We start from the raw sequence: 23,122 nt of genomic DNA on the forward strand, positions 1-23,122 counted from the left end.
TTGACCTATATTTTTCAGTATTGATTCTTTGTCCTTTATTTTCAAAGAATTTCACTTTAAAAGAAATGGTAACGACCAGCAACAAAACAAAACCCCAAATCTGTTTTGCCATTTTTTACCTATGATTTTTAGTGGAGGTCAGAAGAACAGCAGTGTAAGACATTGTGTGAGTTATGTGAAGCTGGAGCCACACTTCATAGGGTCATAAACTCAAAGTCTCACCATTGATATTCACTCATTCACTAGTTAACTGCGGGGCCTGATGCGGCGGGGGCCAAACATGGCAGGGATCTCCCTTTTTCGCGTCCCGCGCGGGAAGAGAGATGAATGAACCGGTTCTAAGGGGAGGCGGCCAAGGATTGAGAAATAATAGACAAAGAGAAAAAGCTGGGTCTAGGTCAGTGATGGCGAACCTATGACACGCGTGTCAGCACTGACACGCGTAGCCATTTCTGATGACACGCTGCCACATGCCGAGGATGAAACATTTGCTGCTCCTGAGGATGAAACATTTGCGACTAGAGTCTTGGAGTTAGTTTTTTCCTCAAAGTGACACACTACCCGAGTTATGCTCAGTTTTTTGGCGAAGTTTGACACACCAAGCTCAAAACGTTGCCCATCACTGGTCTAGGTGGATCTTCTGTGCCTTGCTGAGGCCACAGAACAGATCCAGACTGCAAAGCTGAGGCTTTATTTATAATCAGGGACAAACAAGGTAATCTACAATGTTGTTGTAAGTTTCACTTGTTTTGGCAGCACTTGCTGCCCCTCCCACAGCCCATTAGCTACCCAGGAAAGATCTAGGGAGCAGTTACAAGATCAAGCTTAATTATGCTTAGAGGACTGTGCCCTCCAAGCTGGGACTTGTTTGCGACTTTGCCAGCAGGTCAGTCCGAGGCTTAACCCTATAACCGCTTCCTACAGTTAACACATCTGTTGAATGCCTTTCATGTGCTAGGCACTGTGGTAGGTGTGGGATATAGCAATGAACAAGACGAAAATCTCTGTCCTGGTGGATCTTATATTCTGATGGTGAAAAAAAGAAACAAAATGATTACTAAAATATATAATAATATATAGTGTATAAATTGCTCATGTATAAGCTATTGAAAACAAATCAGAGAAGGTCGTTGGAGAATTTGTAATTTTAAACAGGACAGGGAGAGTCTCACTAAGAAGGTGACATTTGAGCAAAAGACATTTGAGGCAAGTAGGGGAGTGAGCCATGTGAATATCTGACGGGAAGATGTTTTAGGTAAAGAGAGGAGCAAATGAAATGGTCCCAAGATGTTGTGCTTGCGTGGTGTATTCAAGGTACAGAAAAAAGTTGGTGCAACTCAAGCAGGTGAGCAAGATAGAGAATAGGATATGACAGCAAAGAAGTAACAGGACCACATTATATAGTGACTGATAGGCCACTATAAAGACTTTGGCTCTACATCTGAGTGAGCTGGTTTGCATTGGAGAGTTTTGAGTCAGCTTAGATTCAATGAAATCACTGGGGTTGCTGTGTTGAGAATGGACCGTGGGAGGGGAGAGAAGCCAGGAGACCCCTTAGAACTCTTGCAGTCATTAAGATATATATGACCTGATAATGGCTCAGACTATGGAGGTACAGGGAGAAGGGTTATATAGTGATCAGAATCTCAGAAACTGGCTATATTTTGAAGGTTAGGCCCTCAGAATTTGCTGAGGGATGTGATGTGGGGTATAGATGGGAATGTCTGTGGAAAGAGCAGGTTTGGGGGGGAATGGAGAAGAGTTAGTTTTGGACATGGTAAGTAGGGATGTTGACAGTTGAATGTATGTGTCTGGATTTTGGAGGAGGGGGTTCAGGCTAGTTCGTATATTTGAGAATCATCAGTGTATCGATGGTATTTAAAACCAGGACTTGATAAAATTCCCAAGGGAATAGGTATAGATAGTGAAGAGAAGAATCCCAATGACTGAGCCTTAGGGCACTCCATGTTGATGGATCAGGATGATGAGGATTCAGTAAGGAGACTTCCTCTTAGGATTGTTGGATTACATGAGGTAATAAGTGTTTATTATTATGATTAAATGTCATTTTTCAGGTGTGCTGTTTTCTTTCACAATTGAACACACAGTTGACTTGCCTAAACCCAGTGAGCATTGGATTGAGGTGTAAGATTTGCCACTTTTAATATAATGTCTATTTCTGCTTAATTTAAGGTTGATACCTATTTCTCTAATCCTTTAGTTGTTTTTAAATCTCTACCCTTTAAAAAGAAACCTGTAAGGTTTATATAATGTTAAAAATATTAAATAATTGCATAAATATTGCTGTACTTACAGAAATGGCAATGCCTCCAGAGCAAAACTCTTGGCTGATAGGTGGCAGCAGTGGGCCACATTTGGAACATTCATTTGTCAGCAAATGCACAGAAACTGGTTTAAGCATTTTAATAAATGATGTACAAAAGAATGGACTACTTAGAAGTGAAACATATGCAGGTGTTTTTTGAAGTTCAAATTTATTAAAAGGTACACAATTAGGGGCTATATATATCTAATTTAGTAAATTACAGCCTTTAGAATACCAGGAAGGATATTTTTTAAATTAAGACATAAATGGGTCTTGATAAAATAAACCTACATTATATAATGTGTTGTGAATGTCATTATTTTTACACACATGAAATTCTAGACTCCCAAATTGGAGGAATCTTTGGTTTTTAAACTTTGGTTTAAAAAATTACCGATTTTTTCAACCTTACTATTTGTTTCAGTTTTATTATTAAATAAGATCCTGAAAGTTGACAATTTCAAATGTGAGTAAAAAAATCATGTCTACTCTGATTTTATTAGTAGACATCCAAATGTAACTTTAACATCACAGTCCATGTTATTCACTGCTGAATCTCCCATTACCTAGCTATAAGGGGGATAACAAACATCCACCAAAATGAATATAGGGACATAAACACTTGTCTGCTTATTCCTAGAAAGCCTTCAAATCCATAATTTCCAAAATATTGTCAGGAGACATTACTCTGGAGAGACTGATGTTCATTTTCTTCTACATGTAGGGTTTTTTTGTTTGTTTGTTTTATTTTGTTTGTTTTTTGCCTTCTAAGACTTGTTTATATTTAGAAGGTGGATTGATTAAAGTGATCAAAAAAATAAAAACTGTTACTTATCAAAATAAAAATATATTTTTATTTTTTCTAATTTTTAAAAATATTTTTACTGATTTTTAGAGAGGAAAAGAGAGGGGAGAGAGAGAGAAACATCAGTGATGAGGAATCATTGATTGGTTGCCTCCTGCACATCCCACACTGGGGATCGAGCCTGCAACTAGGCATGGGAATCAAACCATGACCTCCTAGTTCATAGGTCGACCCTCAATCATTGAGCCACGTTGGCTGGGCTTATTTTTTCTAATTTTTAAAAAATTTTAATTGTATTTATTGGAGTGAAATTGGTTAGATGATAAGTTTTGGAAAAACAGTAAGAGTGACTTTAAATCTGATTGAGCTATGACAAATTTTAAAATGTTTGTTATCAATATATTAATGCACTTAATTAATGAGAACAGTACTTTATGATATAAGTGTGAAAGATCTGGATATTTTTACTTAATTTTCTTTCCATTTTATTTTAATACAGTTTACATTTAATAAGAAGGAGACCTGTAAGCTTGTTTGTACAAAAACATACCATACAGAGAAAGCTGAAGACAAACAAAAGTTAGAATTCTTGAAAAAAAGCATGCTACTGAATTATCAACATCACTGGTAAGACATGGAGATTTTGGACTTTTGACTTTTTCCTTTTCAAGATGAAACTTGTTTTACTGAATGTATAAATTACTTTATTGACTATAAAAGCAAATTAATTGATTTCCTTTTTTTTGTTATTAGTATTAACATGAAATAGTGACTTTTTCTTGCAAGAGGATTGCTGAGGTTGACAGCTTAATGTATTACTTTTTGTGCTTAGATCACTTTTATATCTAGTACTTGTTTTGGTACATAGAGCATTTCTTTTATTCATATACTAGAGGCCCGATGCACAAAATTCACACAAGAGTAGGCCTTCCTTCGCCCGGCTGCCGGCACTGGCTTCCCTCTGGCACCTGGGACCCAGGCTTCCCTCGCAGCCTTGGCTTCATCTGGAAGGTCATCCGGAAGGACATCCTGTCTAATTAGCATATTACACTTTTATTATTATAGATTAGAGGCCCGGTGCACGAAATTCATGCACGGGGGGAGGGGGGTCCCTCAGCCCAGCCTGCACCCTCTCACAATCCGGGACCCCTCGGAGGATGTCCGACTGCAGGTTTAGGCTCTATCCTGCATCAGGCCTAAACCGGCAATCAGACATCTCTCTCGAAATCCAGGACCGCTGGCTCCTAACCACTCTCCTGCCTGTCTGATCGCCCCTAACCACTCTCCTGCTTGCCTGATCACCCTTAACCACTCGCCTGCTTGCCTGATCATCCCTAACTGCTTGCCTGCCTGCCTGATCATCCCTAACTGCTTGCCTGCCTGCCTGATCACCCCTAACCATTCTGCCTGCCTGCCTAATTACCCCTAATCACTCTGCCTGCCTGCCTGATTGCCCCAACTGCTTGCCTGCCTGCCTGATCACCCCTAACCACCTTTGCCTCAGCCCCCTGCTGCCACGGCTTCATCTGGAAGGACATCCGGAATGACCTCTGGAAGGTCGTTCAGTTCGGTCTAATTAGCATGTTATGCTTTTATTATTATAGATAGTTAATAGGAACATATTTATGCTTTGGGGAAAGTACCGGGGTCAGTCTTCTAGAAAAATACTGTTATTTTATGCTTGTACAGCATGAAAAAGACCATTGAAAAACAAAATTTAACTTTTGTTTGATGTTTGATAAATAACATCTACTTCAAATAAAATACTTCTATTTTGTGTAACCTATTTTTTATTTTATAAACATGATGTAACATTAACAAGGTTTTTACCAGTTTGTGTTGTAATAAAAAAGCATTTAAAAAACTTTTCTGCTTCTATAAAGTAATATTTACTTAACAAACTATCAAAATCCAGTTTTAAGTATAACTATTGTTATTCTTCTAGATCAGGGTTGGGGAACCTCTTTTCTGCCAAGGGCCATTTGAATATTTATAACATCATTCTCGGCCCATACAAAATTATCAACTTAAAAATTAGCCTGCATATATTTGGTCAAACATTTAATTCACCCCTAATGCCTTGGCAGGGCTAGACCAAATGATTTTGCAGGCCTTATATGGCCAGAGATTCGGACATTCCCCACCCCTGTTCTAGTCATGTTATTATATGTGCATTCACGGTTTATGTATTTTGCCTCTTCTAATAAGGATAGCCCAGCCAGTGTGGCTCAGTGGTTGAGTGTCGACCTATGAACCAGTAGGTTGCAGTTCGATTCCCAGTCAGGGCACATGCCTAGGTTGTGGGCTCAATCCCCGGTGTGGGGCCTGCTGGAGGCAACTGATCACTGATTCTCTCTCATCACTGATGTTTCTATCTCTCGCTCCTTCTCTGAAATCAATAGAAATATATTTTTTAAAAAGTATAATGTGCTGGAGGTGGTGAACACAATGACTATCTTCATGCACTTCCTCTTGAATGTTTGTCCTATCAGTATCTCAGATTGACCCATTTGTCTATACCCAGGTAGGTTAGGAACCATTGATCTCAGTTTGGACATGATCAGATCCTGTGGCTCAAATAATATCGTTGGAGCCACTCATTCCCTCTTGCCCTCTCAGTTCTTTTCCATCTTCCTTTCTATATACATAGAACAAAAAGTCATAGGGAGGGGCAACCTTGGGTCACATGTCTATTCATGTACTAGTCTGTGATTAGGGGGATTCCTTCTGTTAGAAGGAAGGAAATTTGCATATTGTACTTGTGTCAGATTCATTCTCATCTGAAACTTAGTGTAAACAGGAACTTGAAAGTCTCCTCTGTCTCCTCATTTCTTTGGTCTCTGGTAAGCCAAGAGCTTTTTCCCTCTAAGCTAAGGTGAGACTATTACTTAATTGCTGAATTGATGCAACTTGGGGTACATTTGTTTATTCGTTCATAAGTAATTGAAATTTCCCTTAGTGTTTCTCTGCTTCAAATTGTTCTTTACAACATTTAAAATCCTATTTAAGGCTCAGTTCTTAACGTTTATGTGTTAGCCCCATTCACCTCTATTTTCTCCAAAGTTGCTCATTTGTTGATCAAATGAAAGAATGACTCTTAAGGTGATTTTTAGCTATCTCTTCTATCCTCTGTTCTTAGAATACTATCTAGATAGAGTCTTGCGCCTAAAGGTAATAGAAGCAGCTCTTCAGTAACTTCCTCAGTAATGTACTTAGAAATATTTTTAACTAGTTTATGATGCAGTTAACATAGGTACTATTTTGATGCCAGGATGCTTAATAACAAGAATAAATAAAATAGTTTATAAAGTTAGAAAACATTTGTTAGTACAGTTTATTAAACAATTTGTGATAGGTGTATCAGTTGCAAACTTAAACTATTCTGCCTTAAAAAGCAACAACTGGAAAAGTGCTAATGAATAGTGATTTTGTAGCTGTATCTGAAAAGTTTATGATTTCAAGTCTGAATCCATTAACAAAAAAATCTAATCCATATCACAATATACAGTCTGATAATTTAGGCAGTGGGCTTTAGTCCTTAAATCAGTTCATTACATACTTGGAAAATGTTAATTCACTTTGATGAATTTATTTGAACTATAGGTTGAGTATATCTGTCCTTGACTTACTTCAGAAAGTTTGTACTATGTAATTTGATTTTGAGTATAGATTACAGAATTGAAAGAGATAAAAAAGCATGAGCCTTTAAAAATCTGAAAGACTTTAAAAAGTATAGTGTTCTATTATGGAATTTTATTGTGAATGCAGCGCATCTTGTTAACCTTTGCACTCAGACATTTTGGGAAGAGCATAATCGTTTTCTAAATTATAAAGCAATAAATACATGTCTGTGAAAAAAACATAAACAGTACAGAAAAATCCTATATAATAAAAGGCTAATATGCAAATCGACTGAACGGTGGAACAACTGGTCGCTATGATGCACTGACCACCAGGGGACAGATACTGAACGCAGGAGCTGCCCCCTGGTGGTCAGTGTGCTCCTACAGGGGAAGTGCCACTCAGCCAGAAATCAGGCTCGCAGCTGGCGAGCGCAGCAGCAGTGGTGGGAGCCTTTCTCACCTCCGTGGCAGCGCTAAGGACCCCTCCGTGTCCCAGATTGCAAGAGGTTGCAGGCCGGGCTGAGGAACGCCCCCTCCCCAGTACATGAATGTCGTGCACCAGGCCTCTAGTATTAAATAAAAAATAAAGTCTTCTATCACCTTCAGCTTCTTTAATTATGTTCTCCAGAGGTAGCACTATTATTTCTTATGTATGCTTCCAGGTTTTCTATACATATGCAGGTATATGAAAGGGTGTGTACATTTTTTAAATAACACAACCAAAATATTATACACATTATTTTGCAACTTGCTCATTTCATATAAGAAAATATGGGCATTTTTCCAGGTAAAACACATCTAAGGATCTGTATCTACCTCATTCTTGTCATAGTTGTATAGCATTCCATGACATGAATGAACCATTCTTTTCCCCCATAACATTTTAACCATATTGTTTTGTTTGTTTTTTGTTTGTTTTTGTTAATCCTCGCCCGAGGATATTTTTTCCATTGATTTTTAGACAGAGTGGAAGGCAGGGGGAAAGACAGAGATAGTGTTTTGATACTAGCACTAGACACTTGAACTCCTTTCAGCTATATTCTACTTGGTTTGTAATTATACTTCTTGCCTAAGTTTCCAAAACTTTGTGACACTTATTTATAAAAGTATAATTCTTTAGCTATCAGAGTACTTAAGTTTTCTTAGTATCATAGAACCACTGGACTGTAGCTTCTTTGACAGAAAAGTCTTTGAAGATTTTTAGTCTAGTTAATTTCAATCCTGGAACCCACCAAGCTACCAAAGGAGAATGTTGTGCTATTTTTACAATTTAAAAATCTAATGAGTAATGTAAATTTACTCAGGTTGGAATCACATAGAATAAATTAGATGCCAACTTTCTTTGCTTTTGGTTGCAATTTTCTGAATGTATTTTAGCAACATAGGTTATTCCATTCTCAGAAATTCTGGGAATTTATTTAGAAAAATGAGTTATTGATAAATGAAGTTTGATTGATAGAAGTATTTCAAATGGAATCCATGAAGGATAGAGGGAAATAATGGAAAGGAGTCCTTAATGGTAAAATAATTGGACCAATTATTCAACCTTTATCCTTTTGAGTCCTCTCCTTATTCTCTTTTTCATTATGAGATTGAAAATGTGATATTAATATTTTTTTTTTATAAATTCAAATAACTACTACTCCCTAACTTAGCAAGCAAGGCAGTAATTGAAAATGATACTCTTTAATTTTTTTACATTTATTTCCAAGAGTTAGTTGTATTTTGTTTGTTTTTTAATGCTTCCTATTACCAGGGAAAGGTTTATTGTGTCAGGTCATTAGATAAACGATTAATATAGGATGTTTGCTTTTTTAAAAACCTAAAATGCCACTTAATTTCTTTTTATGTAACTAGCACTATAATTTTTATGTGGTACTTTCTCTGATATGATAGCTTAAAGATATTATATCCTAATATATATAAAGAGCCAAGCGGCGTAATGACCGAATAGGCGCGGTCACCATGAAGTGCATGGAGCACCTCTCGGTTCCCCCTCTCCCCCAGCCCCCGAGCCACTCACCATAATGGGGGGCTGGTGGTGGGGCGGGACTGGGGACTGTTGAGCGGCGGTGGTGGGCTGCTTTGTGGGGTGGCTGTGAGCTTAGCGGAGCAGTCACCCAGGCAGCAGCGAGTTTCGTGAAGCAGTCGCGGGGCAGGGAAGTTTTGCAGAGCAGTTGCGGGGTGGGGGGAGTTTCATGGAGCGTCCAGCGGCGACCTTCGCGGGGGCAGCAGCAAGCTTTGCGGAGCGTCCCGGGGCGGGGAGCTTCCCGTAGCGTCGCAGGGCGGCGGAGGCCAGGCTAAGCCTAGGGACCCTAACCACGCACGATTTCGTGTGCACTGGGCCTCTAGTATATATATGTAAAAGCCTAAGCGACCAAACAACTGGTCAACCGGTCGCTATGACGTGCACTTAACACAGGAGCTGCCCCCTGGTGGTCATTGTGCTCCCACAGCCAACCTCCTGCGGCCTCTCTAGCTGGTTAACCACCTTTGGCCCCTCCTCGAGGCCAGCCAACCTCCTGTGGCCCCTATCCCCCCAGCTGGCCGGCCCCAATGGCCCGGATTGGAACCTCCCATGGCCCCTCCCCCCAGCTGGCCAACCTCCCGTGGCCCCTCCCCCTGGCCAACTTTCTGCCACCCTGATTGGCTCCAATCACCAGCCAGGCCGAGGGACCCCACCCGTACCAATTCATGCACCGGGCCTCTAGTATTTAATATGTTGGTAGTATATGTTCATTGATTGAACTTCATCCTCTAAAAAATTAAGGCAATTAACTGATTATTTAGGCCTTCAGAAAAATCTGAATTATTTATAAGCATTGCTTTCATGCTTCTAATATTTTATAGTGTGTTTTTTTTGTGTGTGTGTGTTTTTTCATGGAAACCACTAGCCTGCTGGTTATAATAATAAGCAACTTAATAGTATAGGTGATTTTAAAACTTGGTACATTGGGTACTATTAAATAGCATTTAAATGTGACCAGACATGTTTTATTAGATCATTAATGTTCACCTTGGGGGAAATATAAAATCATAATTTTATTTCCTACGGCATACATTAATTAACAAATAAAACATGCCCTGGAGTGTTGTCTTATGACTGTAATACAGCTAGTATATTTTCAGTAATTTTTTTATTTGTATCCTGCAGTGTGTTCTGGGCATAGGGGACCACATGCTCGGACTTTAATGTAGTTAGTTACACAATGCTACAGAACTTTATTCTTTATTTTTATCATTTTTTGTTTAAAAAGTTCTTTTTCACTATAGAACTTGAAAGATCTGTTTCTGTAGCTTTATCGCAGCATTTCTTTTAGACATAAGTTGGATTTACGCAGTTTTAGAAATACTATATTTTTCACTTTTCCACCTGGCCCTTAAGTTAAATATTTTCCCATATCTTGCAATTATATTCTTTTCCTTTTTATTGAATTGCCTGAGTAATAAAAGACATTTGCTTCTATTCTGTTCCATAAATTTTTCCTGAGGAACTAGATATATTGCTTTGCATCTATTTAGTAAGCTTGTAAGTGTTCTGCTAAGAGACCATTATACTTAGGTGTCTAAATAAGGATATTGTTAAATTAGCAATTGCAGTGTATCAATTAATTAAACTTCCTCTCCTATGTACATTTATAGTTTCAACTATAAACTTTTTTTTCTTCACTACAGTATATCAAATATTGGCATAATGCTATTACTTATGAAATATCACATTTCATTAACTTTTATGAAGTGATGACATATTTGGGCAGTAATTCTTAGTTACTTTTAGTTATTACTAACTTGATTTTTATTTCTGTGTGTAGGATTGTGGATAATATGCCTGTAACATGGTGTTACGATGTCGAAGATGGTCAGAAGTACTGTAATCCTGGATTTCCTATTGGCTGTTACATTACAGATAAAGGCCGTGCTAAAGATGCCTGTGTTATTAATGTAAGTTTGTGATAAAAATGCTATGCTTCTGTTTAAAATACGTTTTTATTGATTTCAGAGAGAAGAAGGGAGACACACACACACACACACACACACATATCAGTGAGAGAGAAACATTGATGCACTGCCTCCTGCACACTCCTTATTGGGGATCGAGCTCAAAACCCAAGCATGTGCCCTGACCACAAATCGAACCAGCGACCTCCTGGTGCATGGAACAAAGCTCAACCAGCTGAGCCACATCACCTGGGCTCTATGCTTCTTTTTAAAATATGGTTTTTGGTAGAAAGATTCATTCTTTACCCAGACCTAATTGTTATACTCATCAAATGAGTGCAGTTCAGATGTTCTGAATTACAACTACTTAGATCTTAAACCGAAGTCAGATTAACAGTGTGTAAATTTAACTCTGGAACAAAAATAATTCAGATTTAGTTCAGCATTTACTTAGTGTGTGTTACGTGCAGAGGGCTAGGACTTTGTCCGTTCTGATTCTGTTAAAAGTTAGATTCATAAATCTTATGTATAAAAATGTATAGATAATGTAGTGCCAAAAAGATCTCAATGTAAATCCATGAAATTTGTATTGCAAATTTAAGTCCATGTGTTGCAAAAGTTGGGTTTTACACCTTTTTTAAAAGGTATCTGTCTTTGAGGTCATAATAAAGTGAAGACATCAATATAGAAAGTAATTAAAATTATTGGGGATGTATATTAAATTAAATTTTGTGTAATCAGGTCACCCTGATTTAATCTCTTAATGAATATGACTTGTTAGAAGTTAGCATGAGCTTGGTCATGAAATTGGTTATATCATTGAACACTTTAGTGAGAGTTGACCAGAGACACTGGAATAATTTAGGTTATTAGTTTAGACTGAAGTTATAAACTTCCATGGAGGAAAAGTGTTAAAATGTTTAAGTTTTAGCACACTTAAAATGTAATATTTTAAAATTTATTTTGTAAGTTATTGTGAACACCTAGACAATATTAGATGTATCCTTTATAACAAGCACTTATTAAGTTTTATGTAAGAATTAAAACATTAAAGAAATGTAATTTGTACCTCTGCCAATTAGTTTGGCTTATAAAGAGTTTAAGCTGAAAACTGAAATATTTTTATTGGGAAGGATTAATATCCTGCCTAAGCGTAAATGTTCCTAGTTGTTGTGACTAATTTTTATGTTTTAACTCTTATATAGCCAGTTTCTACCTTTAACTTTAAATTCTGTTCCACAGTCAGATTTCCATGAAAGAGATACATTTTACATCTTCAACCACGTTGACATAAAAATACACTACCACGTTGTTGAAACTGGGTCCATGGGAGCAAGATTAGTGGCTGCTAAACTTGAACCAAAAAGGTAACTATACAAACATAACAAGTAATTAAATATAAGTGAAATTTAGACACAAAGACTAAATATTTCAGGCCTTATTAACTTTTCCCTTAATCAGCATTCTAGCATATAATCTGGCATTTCAGGATTGATTTTACTAAAACTCCCTTGGGCATGATTTGTTACTGAGTTCCAGGGTTTTTTTTTGTCAGCGGTCAAGTGGTCAAGCCAAAGTGCCTTTTTTTTTTTTTTTTTTTTAATATATTTTATTGATTTTTTACAGAGAGGAAGGGAGAGGAATAGAGAGTCAGAAACATCGATGAGAGAGAAACATCGACCAGCCGCCTCCTGCACACCCCCCACTGGGGATGTGCCCGCAACCAAGGCACATGCCCTTGACCAGAATCGAACCTGGGACCCCTCAGTCCGCAGGCCGACGCTCTATCCACTGAGCCAAACCGGTTTTGGCGTGCCTTTTTGTTTTGTTTTTAAGTCAGGAAGTTTTGACTTTTCCATGTCAGGTTGGAATGGAAAATGTGAGGTGTTTGGAACAGAGTTCCCTTTACAATGGAAAAGCATTGCTTCAAATATTTGCAGCTTGACCTCTCATCAGAGGCCTAGATGAGCTGATTAGTGCTGTCATTTTGAAAGTCTCCATGCAGTGTTAGATGCCAGTATATGACAAGTCATTAAAAGGGCATCTTTTTAGCTTGTCAATTTTTTAGTGTTAAAGTACCTATTAGTTATTTGTGAGGTTTTTTTGATTGAGCATTCCACTTTTTCCAGGAACATCCCCACCACCACCAATTGAATTAGCCATTTTCACTGGTGGTAAAGAAATGCACCCCAGAATAAGATGGCAGTTAATTTAAACTCCCTCATTGTTTGTTTCTTTGTTTGATTGATTGTTTAAGATTATTTAATGCTTTTCAAGTATAGTGTTTTCAAAAGTTTGTTCCTAATTTTGAGTAATAATTTGTATCCATTCTTTTTTAAAAAATATATTTTACTGATTTTTCACAGAGAGGAAGGGAGAGGGATAGAGAGTTAGAAACATTGATGAGAGAGAAACATCGATCAGCTGCCTCCTGCACACCCCCTACTGGGGATGTGCCCGCAACCAAGGTACATGCCCTTGACCGGGAATCAAACCGGGACCCTTCAGTCCGCAGGCCGACGCTCTATCCAGTGAGCCAGACTGGTTAGGGCTGTATCCATTCTTATAACTAAGCCCATTATCTGAGTGAAGTAAATGTTTTATACTATTAAATGTGACATGAATAATTTCATGTTTGATTTTCAGCATTGTGAAATATTTACAAAATCTCTAACCTTTACCCCATTTTTTGAAACTGTACTTTATCAGCATCTTTCCAAAATGTTTCTTCCCACAGTTTCAAACATACCAATATAGATAAACCAGACTGCTCTAAAACCCCCATGGATATAAGTAACAAGGCCTCTGGGGAGATCAAAATTGCCTATACTTACTCTGTTAGCTTCAAGGTGAGTTTGTTTTTATTTTTGATGTAACTTAGAAATTGATTTTAAATTCATACTACTTAAACTAATTAAAATATTAATGATTAAATTTGTCAAATATATAAGCTTTTAATGAGCTGATTTTTGGAATAGTTTATCAGTGCACCAGGCAATATAATCACACTCAAAACTAAGTCTTCATTTAAATGAGAAGCATAGCAACTTGGAGAATTGAGTCCGATTAATTAAGCCATAAGAGATACATATAAGGCAAAAGGTAGAAAATAGGCTTAGAAGTTGGTGTGAAATTGTCAAAGATATATGCTACAAGCATTTGGGAAAAACACCATTTTTAAATCTGGGTTTGAGTATCTATATAAAAGGCTAATATGGAAAGTGTCCACTTGGGAGTTTGACTGGAAGACTGGGAGTTCAATCGCTCACTATGATGTGCGCTGACCACCACGGGGTGGCTTGGAATGAAGGAAGGCCCCAGCAGGCAGCTGGCAGCCAGGGAAGATAGGCCCCTGCCAACAGCCGGCAGCCAGTGAAGAGAGGCCCTGGCCGGCAGCCGGAGGCCCTGATTGTCCCTGATCAGGGACAGGCCTAGGGACCCTACCCGTGCATGTATTTCGTGCACTGGGCCTGTAGTAAACAAATTTAAAATTTCCTGATGGTAGATGATCTATATAGGTTCTTAGGGAATTCAAGGGGGAATGTTTTCATTAATGGAGAAGTTTTTTAGGAGGAAAGTAAAAGTTTATTTTATGAGGATCTTAGGCAATATTCCACCCCTATTTTTAATAAACTATTTTGGCAATCCAGTTTAGTTGTGACATTTACTATCCCCATATAGTGTGTAATTTTGTAAGCCTAGTATAATAAACAGTATATATTTCTTTCTAGGTATTAAGAGCTCCGTGTGGGTGACAACTGCCAGATGTTCAGTGTGCCTAGGTTATAATTTGGTCTACTTAAGTGTCTTATAGGCGTAGATAGATGGTGTCAAAGCAAATAAGTTATTCCACTCAATTTTCTGAAAAAAAAAAAAAATTAAATATAGCCCTAAATTTTAACATCTAAAATACACCCTTACTATTTAAAATTTAAAGCAAGATTTTGAAAAAGTACAAGTAAGTAGGTACCTGTAGGAACTCTTATTATTTTTTATTTACTATTTAATCTCATCCTGATTTTCCTGAGACTTAAGTAAATTGAAACTCCCTGAATCTCATATCTAACCCAAATTATGATAATAAGAAATTACATTTGTTGATTGAATGGAAGGTCAAGCTGAGAATGGAAATTTGGGAATTCTTAATATATTTTGTCAGCAAATGCTTATTTAAAGAGTTTTGTTTTGTTTTTAATCCCTGTAGGAAGATAAAGAGATCAGGTGGGCATCTAGATGGGACTATATTCTGGAATCTATGCCTCATACCCACATTCAGTGGTTTAGGTAAGACTATAATTAATCTGCTTTCTGCTCTATACTTATTCTACTCTTTGTTCCTTTAAACATCTGATTCACTCTAATTCTCCTCAGTTATTCAAAAGTCTGACCTTTTAAATCAGAGATGGGTTCAATCCTGGACTTAAGTTACTGGTTATGAGTCAGACCAGGTCACTCCATTTTCCAGAGTCCATTTCTTAATCTAGAAATAGCTGCCTCATGGGACTGTTCTAAGGGTTAAAGGAAATAATGAAACAGAGCATTTGAGCACCTTACCTGGAAAGGAAGAGTGCTCAATAAACAAGCTACTGCTATTGTTATGACTATTTATTCTCTCTTAAAAGAGTGACTCAAAACTTTTATCTAGAAAACTGTTCATGGTGCTATTACTCTCCTTTTTCTACTTTGCTAACTATCCTTTGACATTCATTAATTTACTGAGTAAATTTGTTCTTCGCTAAATTTCTTGAGAAACAGATCAGTCCATCAGTCCTTTGTTGATTCTTACAGCTTGTGTTGCACTGATTTGGGCACCCTAGTTATTTAATAACTAGTAGACCTGCACACAAATCCGTGTGCCAGTAGGTCGCTGCCTCCCTCCTGTAGCTCTCTGCCTGCTGCCCCGCCCTCCTGTAGCTCCCCCTGTCCCCCCATAGCTTGCTGCCCTGCCTCCTCCTGTAGCTCTCCGCCTCCCACTTGCTTGCTGCCCTGCCCCCTCCTGTAGTTCTCCACCACCCGCTTGTAGTTTACTGCCCCACTCTCCTGCAGATCTGTGATCCAGTCGTTACGCCTCACGGCGTAATGGATAATTAGCATATTCCTCTCTTAATATATGGGATGCTGACCATGGGGAAAAAAAATTCTAGTTCTCAGCAGACCACAAAACTATGTTATAAGTGTACAAAGTTATGTATACACTGGAAGGACACATAGCAGAATACAGTTCATTAAATTTGTTGAATTTTAGGTAAAATTTTTATTTTGAAAAATACTGTATTAATGTTATTTAGTAAACAACTTAAAAAGGAGTTTCACTGTTGCAAAGATTAAGATACAGATTAATCCTGACGTGTTTTTCTACAGCATTATGAATTCCCTGGTCATTGTCCTCTTCTTGTCTGGAATGGTTGCTATGATTATGCTACGGACACTGCATAAAGATATTGCCAGATATAATCAGATGGATTCTACGGTGAGTGAAACATTTGAACCGTTCTTCTGTTCCAAGAAATGTCTTTATATTTTCTTGGGAAAGGTTTGATTTTTTTTTAATTTTTCAATTACAGTTTATATTCAGTATTATTTTGTATTAATTTCAGGTGATCAGAATAATGGCTCAACAATTACGTATTTTGCAAAATGGTTCCCCCAATATGGAAAGGTTTTAAATAATAACTTTAGGTAGAATGTGCTTTTAAAACATTAGAAGCCCAGTGTGCGAAAGTGCGGCCCTGCCCACCTGTGCACACCTCGCCCACCTGCCCACTCCCCAGCCTTGACACCCACCTTCTCCAGGCACCTCCCCTCTTCTGCCCCGTCTCTGGAGCAATGTGGCAGCTCCACCCCGCCTTGCACGCAGCCTCCTGCTGAACGGTTGTTACAGCATGAGGGCATCACAACTATTAGCATATTAGCTCTTTATTATATAGGATTCTTTTCAAAAGTTATCCTGAATTCACATTTTCAAATAAGAAAATGATCATTAAGAATTTGCATTTTCTAGAAAGTCACTCACCACAGCATAGAGAACTGAACTGTTCACAGCCTCATCTGTGTCAGTATTTTGGTGCAGAATGTAGGTGACAGCTGGTTCTGTCCTCTTTTTAACTTATGTGCTGTCAGGTCTTTCAGATACTCCATTCCCAGCATACACTCAGTGTGTGAAACAGCAAAGTTGAATGAAATAACTCCCAAGAAATTTTTATTTGTGTGTATATTTAATTTTTAAAATTTTATTTTAATTGAACCTTTATCATTTCTACCTTTGGGTATATTCAAAGTAACTTACTGTCCCATCCTCATTTATTCTCAAACATTTTAAGTTGCATAATGTTATACATTTTATAGCTTTTCATTTATAACAGCTATTTAACAAAATTTCCATAAGAACCACAGTGACTTGTCATAAATACAAAAAACTCAGATTTTTCTTGTTTTCTCTTCCCCAGCCTCTTAGCCTTCCCTCTTAACCTTTCTGTCATCTTCTAATTAGAAAAGAACATGTTAATGTTTATAAGCTTTTTAGCACCTCTATTCTATAATCCTTTCTCATGATTTTTTATTGTTTTATTACATATTTTATTAAAATAACTTCAAGATACTTTGTTCATAATTGGCATTTCCAAATAATCACTGAGTTAGTGGCATTTTCTTAACCTTTTGCACTCGGATGTCGAGTGTGACTCGACACGGTTAGCATTAGAATAAAGGAATCGAGAAAAAAAAGCAAGCGAGTGGAAAGGGTTAATTTAATCAGAGGTGTGCCATGGGATACAGGTCAGGGCAACCCTCCTTCCATTCTTGCTACCATTCTTTTCCTACCTCCAGTGTCTTGCTGTAGCAGTCAGAGCAAATCTGTTCAAACATAAATCAGATCATTTACTCCTGATCACAACCCTTTAGTGGCTTTCCATTTTACTCAGAGTGAAAGCCAGAGTCTTTACAGTAGTCCGGAAGGATCATTGCTTTTCTCTATACCTCAAATGTTCATCCCTCAAATATTTACATGTCTGGCTTCCTTACCTCCTTCAAGTCTTTACTGAAATATCATCTTCCCATGTTCTCCACCCCACATACATATCCATACTTCCTGATTTTTTTCTATAGCACTTCCACCATCTAATGTACTACATATTTTGTTTACTTACTGTCTATCTTCCCAATGAGAACACATACTCATGAAAACGGGGATTTTTCTGTTACACTCACTGTAGTATCACTGGTGTTTTGAACAGTTCTGAGCATATAATTGGTGCTGAATAAATATTTGTTGAATAAATGAATAAACTAGTCAGTCCTTTATGTACCACATTTGTTGGCGCATGGCTGAGCTCGAGGTAGGCAAGAAACGTATCTAAGGACTCCCCCCACTGCACTACGCCCCCTTCCAGAAAAGTGCACTGAGGCCAGAGCAGGAAGCAACACAAGCATGGGAGGTCAAAGTTCTCCTTTAAGGCAATGCTTATATAAAGTCTTTAATCAATTGAGAAACTAAATCTTAGGTCATTAGTGAGGGAGCTGAACCTCAGTCTTCTCCTACATTAAATTAAGCCTGGCTTTTTTTTTTTTTAAATATATATTTTATTGATTTTTTACAGAGAGGAAGGGAGAGGGATAGAGAGTTAGAAACATCGATGAGAGAGAAACATCGATCAGCTGCCTCCTGCACACCTCCCACTGGGGATGTGCCCGCAACCAAGGCACATGCCCCTGACCGGAATCGAACCCAGGACCCTTCAGTCCGCAGGCCGACGCTCTATCCACTGAGCCAAACCGGTCAGAGCAAGCCTGGCTTCTTGAAGGGGAGTGGGGAGGGCAAAATGATGCTAGCTTTGTAAGTGCCTTTTGATTCTTGGCAGATTCAAGTAGAAATTCTCTGAAGGAAAGTTTTCCAAATTTAGCTACAGGATTCTCACAATTTAAGATCAACAAAATATGGTCTATTAGTAGAAATTCACAAAAATTTATAATAAACAACAGATTTAGACACCCCCCCCAAGATTTCAGATACTAGAACTATTAGATACAGAGTATAAAATATATGGAAAAGTAATAGGTTTACAGAACAGATGAAAGATTAGAATCCATAGATACAGGAAACAATATATCCCAAGCAGACTAAATACAAATAAATCCACACCTAGATCAACTGTGACAAAAATCAGGCAGAGGATCAACAAAGAATAAACAAACTAGCAGTAGGAGCTCAAAGACAGAATATCTTTAAATTGGTGAGAGAAATTATTTACATAGCATTAAATATCCAGAGAAGCTATCTTTCAGAAATAAAGATGAAATACAGTTGACCACAAACAGACCTTCACTGCAGGAATTTCTATAGAATTACTTTAGCAGAAAACACAATCTATAATAATCCTATCTAATAATAGAGTAATATGCAAATTAGGCATCACTCCGCGACAAAAATGGTGGCCCCCATACCCACAAGATGGTGGCGCCCAGTCCCCTCAGCCCCGCTGCTGGAGTGTCTGGCCTGTCCCACCAGCAAACAGAGCACTGAGAGCAGGGCATGGCGTTTTCCTTAGTGCTGCGGCAGCGGGAAGCCGCCAGGCCTGCGCACACAAAGCCGGTGGAGGAGCAGGGCCTGGGGTCTTCCCGTTGGTTGCCGCGGCGATCGGGAGGACGCCAGGCCCTGCGCACATGGAGCCGGCGGAGGAGCAGGGCCTGGGGTCTTCCCGATGGTCGCCGCGGTGATCGGGAGGACGCCAGGCTCTGCGCACACGGAGCCGGTGGGTGATCGGGAAGACTCCAGTGCCAGCAGAGCAGGGCATGGCAGCTTCCTGATCTCAGCAGCCGGGAAGCCGCCAGGCCCCGCATGCCGGGCATGGCGGCTTCCTTAGTGGGGCAGTGGCAGGGAAGTCCCCAGACATGGCAGACAGAGCCCAGACAGCAGGGCTTGGGGGCTTCCTTAGTGGGCAGTGGCGGTGGGAACACCCCCAGGCCCTGCAGACAGAGCCTGGACAACAGGGCATGGGGCTTCCTTAGTGTGTCCATGTCTGGGAAGCCCCCAGGCCCGGCAGACAGAGCACACTGCAGGGCATTGGGGTTTCCTTCACATGGCACATGGCAGCAGCAAGCAGAGAGCGACAGCAGGGCATGGGGCTTCATCTCCATGGCTGCAGGGAAGCAGCCCCGCAGAGAGCAGAGAACCACAGGGAGTGGTCCTAAGCCATCAGTAGGATATCCTCTGAGAGCTCCTGGATTGTAGAGGGTGCAGGTTGGGCTGAGGGACCCCCGTGCACGAATTTCGTGCACCGGGCCTCTAGTAAAAGCATAATATGCTAATTAGACAGGACATCCTTCCGTATGTCCTTCCAGATGACCTTCCGGATGAAGCTGGGGCTGTGAGGGAAGCCGGTGCCGGCAGCCAGTGGAAGGAAGGCCTGCTCTTGCATGAATTTCGTGCATCAGGCCTCTAGTAAATGAATAAAAACCAATGCTAAAGAGATTTAGGATTGGTAAACCAAAAAATTCCAAAAAAACATTTTCTGTATCTAGTAATATGAGTCTGAAATTGGAGATTAACAAAATTAACAAAAGTATATTTTAAAAAACAGATTGGATACATAGTATTGAATAAAGTGAGTGGCTATCTGGGGAGATAAATAAGGTAAAGACCAACTTTATTCCTTACATTTAAAGAATTAATGATTTAGCCGAAACCGGTTTGGCTCAGTGGATAGAGCGTCGGCCTTCGGACTGAAAGGTCCCAGGTTCGATTCCGGTCAAGGGCATGTACCTTGGTTGCGGGCACATCCCCAGTAGGGGGTGTGCAGGAGGCAGCTGATCGATGTTTCTCTCTCATCGATGTTTCTAACTCTCTATCCCTTTCCCTTCCTCTCTGTAAAAAAATCAATAAAATATATATTTTAAAATATTTTTAAAAAAAGAATGAATGATTTAAATGAAAATGTGACACAATAAAATAGTAGTACACATGTGAAGTTATTTTTATAAGTATGACAGAGAGCCAGAAGCCATAAAATAAATAAATGCTACATTTAAAAATCTGAATAGCAAAAAATACCTAAGTAGAAAGATAAATATTAAATGGAAAAATATTTTAAAACCTATTAAAAACACAAATTGTTTAATTCCTAAATAACAAAATCCTAAAAACAATCAACCATCCAGTAAGAAACTGGGCAAGGTACATGAAAAGTCTATAAAAAAGAAATACAAATGGTTCTGAAACATATAAAAAGATACAACATCACTTATTATAAGAGAACTGCAAATTAAAACTGCAGTGCAAGATTTTTCACCTGGTACATTAGCAGAAGTTTAAATGTTTGATATGATAATGTGTTGGGGATTGAGGACATGAGCACTTCGATGCACAGTTTATAAGAATATAAATTGGTGTAAGTTATGGAAAGCAGTTTGGCAATGTTAGATTATAATGTAATTTGACCCAACAGTTCCATTTCTAGAAACTAGTCAGGATGTAAAGGATTTTACTATTGTTATTTTTTATCTTAAAACAATGAATATATGTTGTTTATAATAGTAGATTTCAATTATGGAATATTCATTCAGTGGAATATACTTTGTAAGCATTAAAAAGAACAAGGCAACGCTGTATATACAAATGTGGAACAGCAGTGCATGATACTATTAGACTAAAAAGATAAGGTATGAAATATCCTATATAATAAAGATGTAATATGCAAATGGTTGTTATGCCGTGAAGTGTAATGACCGACCGAGTAACAACCGGATCACAGATCAGCAGGAGGGTGGGGCAGGGAGCTACAAGCGGGCGGCGGAGAGCTACAGGAGGGGGCAAGGCAGCAAGCTATGACGGGGGGGCTGGGGGTTTGGGGGGAGCTACAGGAGGGCGGGGCAGCTGGCAGAGAGCTTCTGGAGGGCGGCAGTGAGCTACTGGTGCACGGATTCGTGTGCAGGGCTACTAGTGGCATATAATATGCTACCATTTGTGGGGGGAAAGAAGAAAGTATTCATGCATTTGTTTATATATAGGTAGAATATCTCTACAACAATAATAAAAACTAGTCACATTTGTTTACTCCAAGAAAGGGGACCTAACTCTCTATTGGAAACTTAGCTTTCACTTACATTGTTTGAATGTTTCAGTATACTTGTTCAATAAAAAAGTAATCAGAAATGGTTCCTTGTCTAGCTAATGTATTACATCACCTAAAAGAAGGGATGCATATAATTTCCGCCCATACTTTTAACACAGACATTCATACTGGCAAGGAGATTAGTAGACCCATCACCCTGGGCCAACAGTTACCAACTCATGTTCAGTTTTGTTTTATCTGTAGAATCCCACCTACTCTTTCCCCACCCCCAATTACTTTGAAGCCAATATCAAATATAATTTTATTTAATCCACTTAGAGCCCTTGTACTTTTAATAAAACTTCAATTTGTACATTCCTCGTAAATGACGAGGTAAAGTCTAATTCCCAGTGTGTGTAAGTGTTGTGTACCAGCAAAATAGGTATGAGATCTAGTTTATTTTGGAGATTAATGAGTGTAGGTTGAAAAGGATAGAGTGTGATTAAAAATTAAAACATTAAGATGGATCATAAAGCTTAGACTAGAACTAGGTAGGTATAACATCTTTGTATTTCTTTTTAAAATTTCTTTGTAACTATAGTATTAGTAGACTATAACACACAGCATTCCTTTAAAACAGTTCAGGAAAACTGTAAAGCTCCATAATTCAAGCTTTATTTCAAAATTGAAATAAATATTAACATTTGTAAGTTTAAAATTTTTTTTCTGTATCAGTCTATTCAACTGTGAATAAACTGTCTAGTTGTCTTGGTGATATCACATGACAAACAATTTCATTTTCTTTTTAGGAGGATGCCCAGGAAGAATTTGGCTGGAAATTAGTTCATGGTGATATATTCCGTCCTCCAAGAAAAGGGATGCTGCTGTCAGTCTTTCTAGGATCGGGAACACAGATTTTAATTATGACATTTGTGACTCTGTGTAAGTATTAAGTGCAAATTAAATAGAAAATACTTTTTCTAAATAACTAGAGGCCCAATGCACGAAATTCGTGCAAGGGCCTTGGCCCCGGCCCCCGTCTGCTGCCATAGCTGGGGGCCTCTGCCACGGCCCCCGCCCACTGCAGCTTTGTCTGGAAGGAAGGACATCAGGTCTAATTAGCATATTACGCTTTTATAATTATAGATAGATTGCTTGAAAGCCAGTTTTTCTAAGTGAGGTAGCTAGGCTAGCTGTCTCTAAGAGTCCTTTTGGTATTTAAATCTGTGTTTTGGCTGTACGTGACTGGTGGTGGGATTAGCTGTGCCCAAAAGCTGACCCTTCATATCTCTGTCCAGCCTCTGTCATAGCAGCACTGCAGCCGGAGATGACTAGGTCCTGAAACATCATCTGAGTCTGAGTCTGGGTGGCTTGGAAGCAGGGT

At 38.7% G+C, this 23,122-nt stretch overlaps 1 protein-coding gene across 1 annotated transcript in view; it reads left to right on the forward strand.

Annotated features, from left to right (window-relative positions):
* Positions 1–23,122, forward strand: part of TM9SF2 (transmembrane 9 superfamily member 2) — a 71,158-nt gene that overhangs the window by 19,470 nt on the left and 28,566 nt on the right. The window contains exons 4-10 of the mRNA XM_008143969.3: positions 3,631–3,758; positions 10,567–10,696; positions 11,936–12,060; positions 13,431–13,542; positions 14,898–14,977; positions 16,055–16,163; positions 22,548–22,680. Of these exons, the coding sequence (XP_008142191.1) occupies positions 3,631–3,758; positions 10,567–10,696; positions 11,936–12,060; positions 13,431–13,542; positions 14,898–14,977; positions 16,055–16,163; positions 22,548–22,680 (817 nt within the window). The remainder of the gene's footprint in view (positions 1–3,630; positions 3,759–10,566; positions 10,697–11,935; positions 12,061–13,430; positions 13,543–14,897; positions 14,978–16,054; positions 16,164–22,547; positions 22,681–23,122) is intronic.

This window comes from Eptesicus fuscus, chromosome 8 (genome assembly GCF_027574615.1).
Source record: "Eptesicus fuscus isolate TK198812 chromosome 8, DD_ASM_mEF_20220401, whole genome shotgun sequence".
Taxonomy (NCBI): Eukaryota; Metazoa; Chordata; class Mammalia; order Chiroptera; family Vespertilionidae; genus Eptesicus; species Eptesicus fuscus.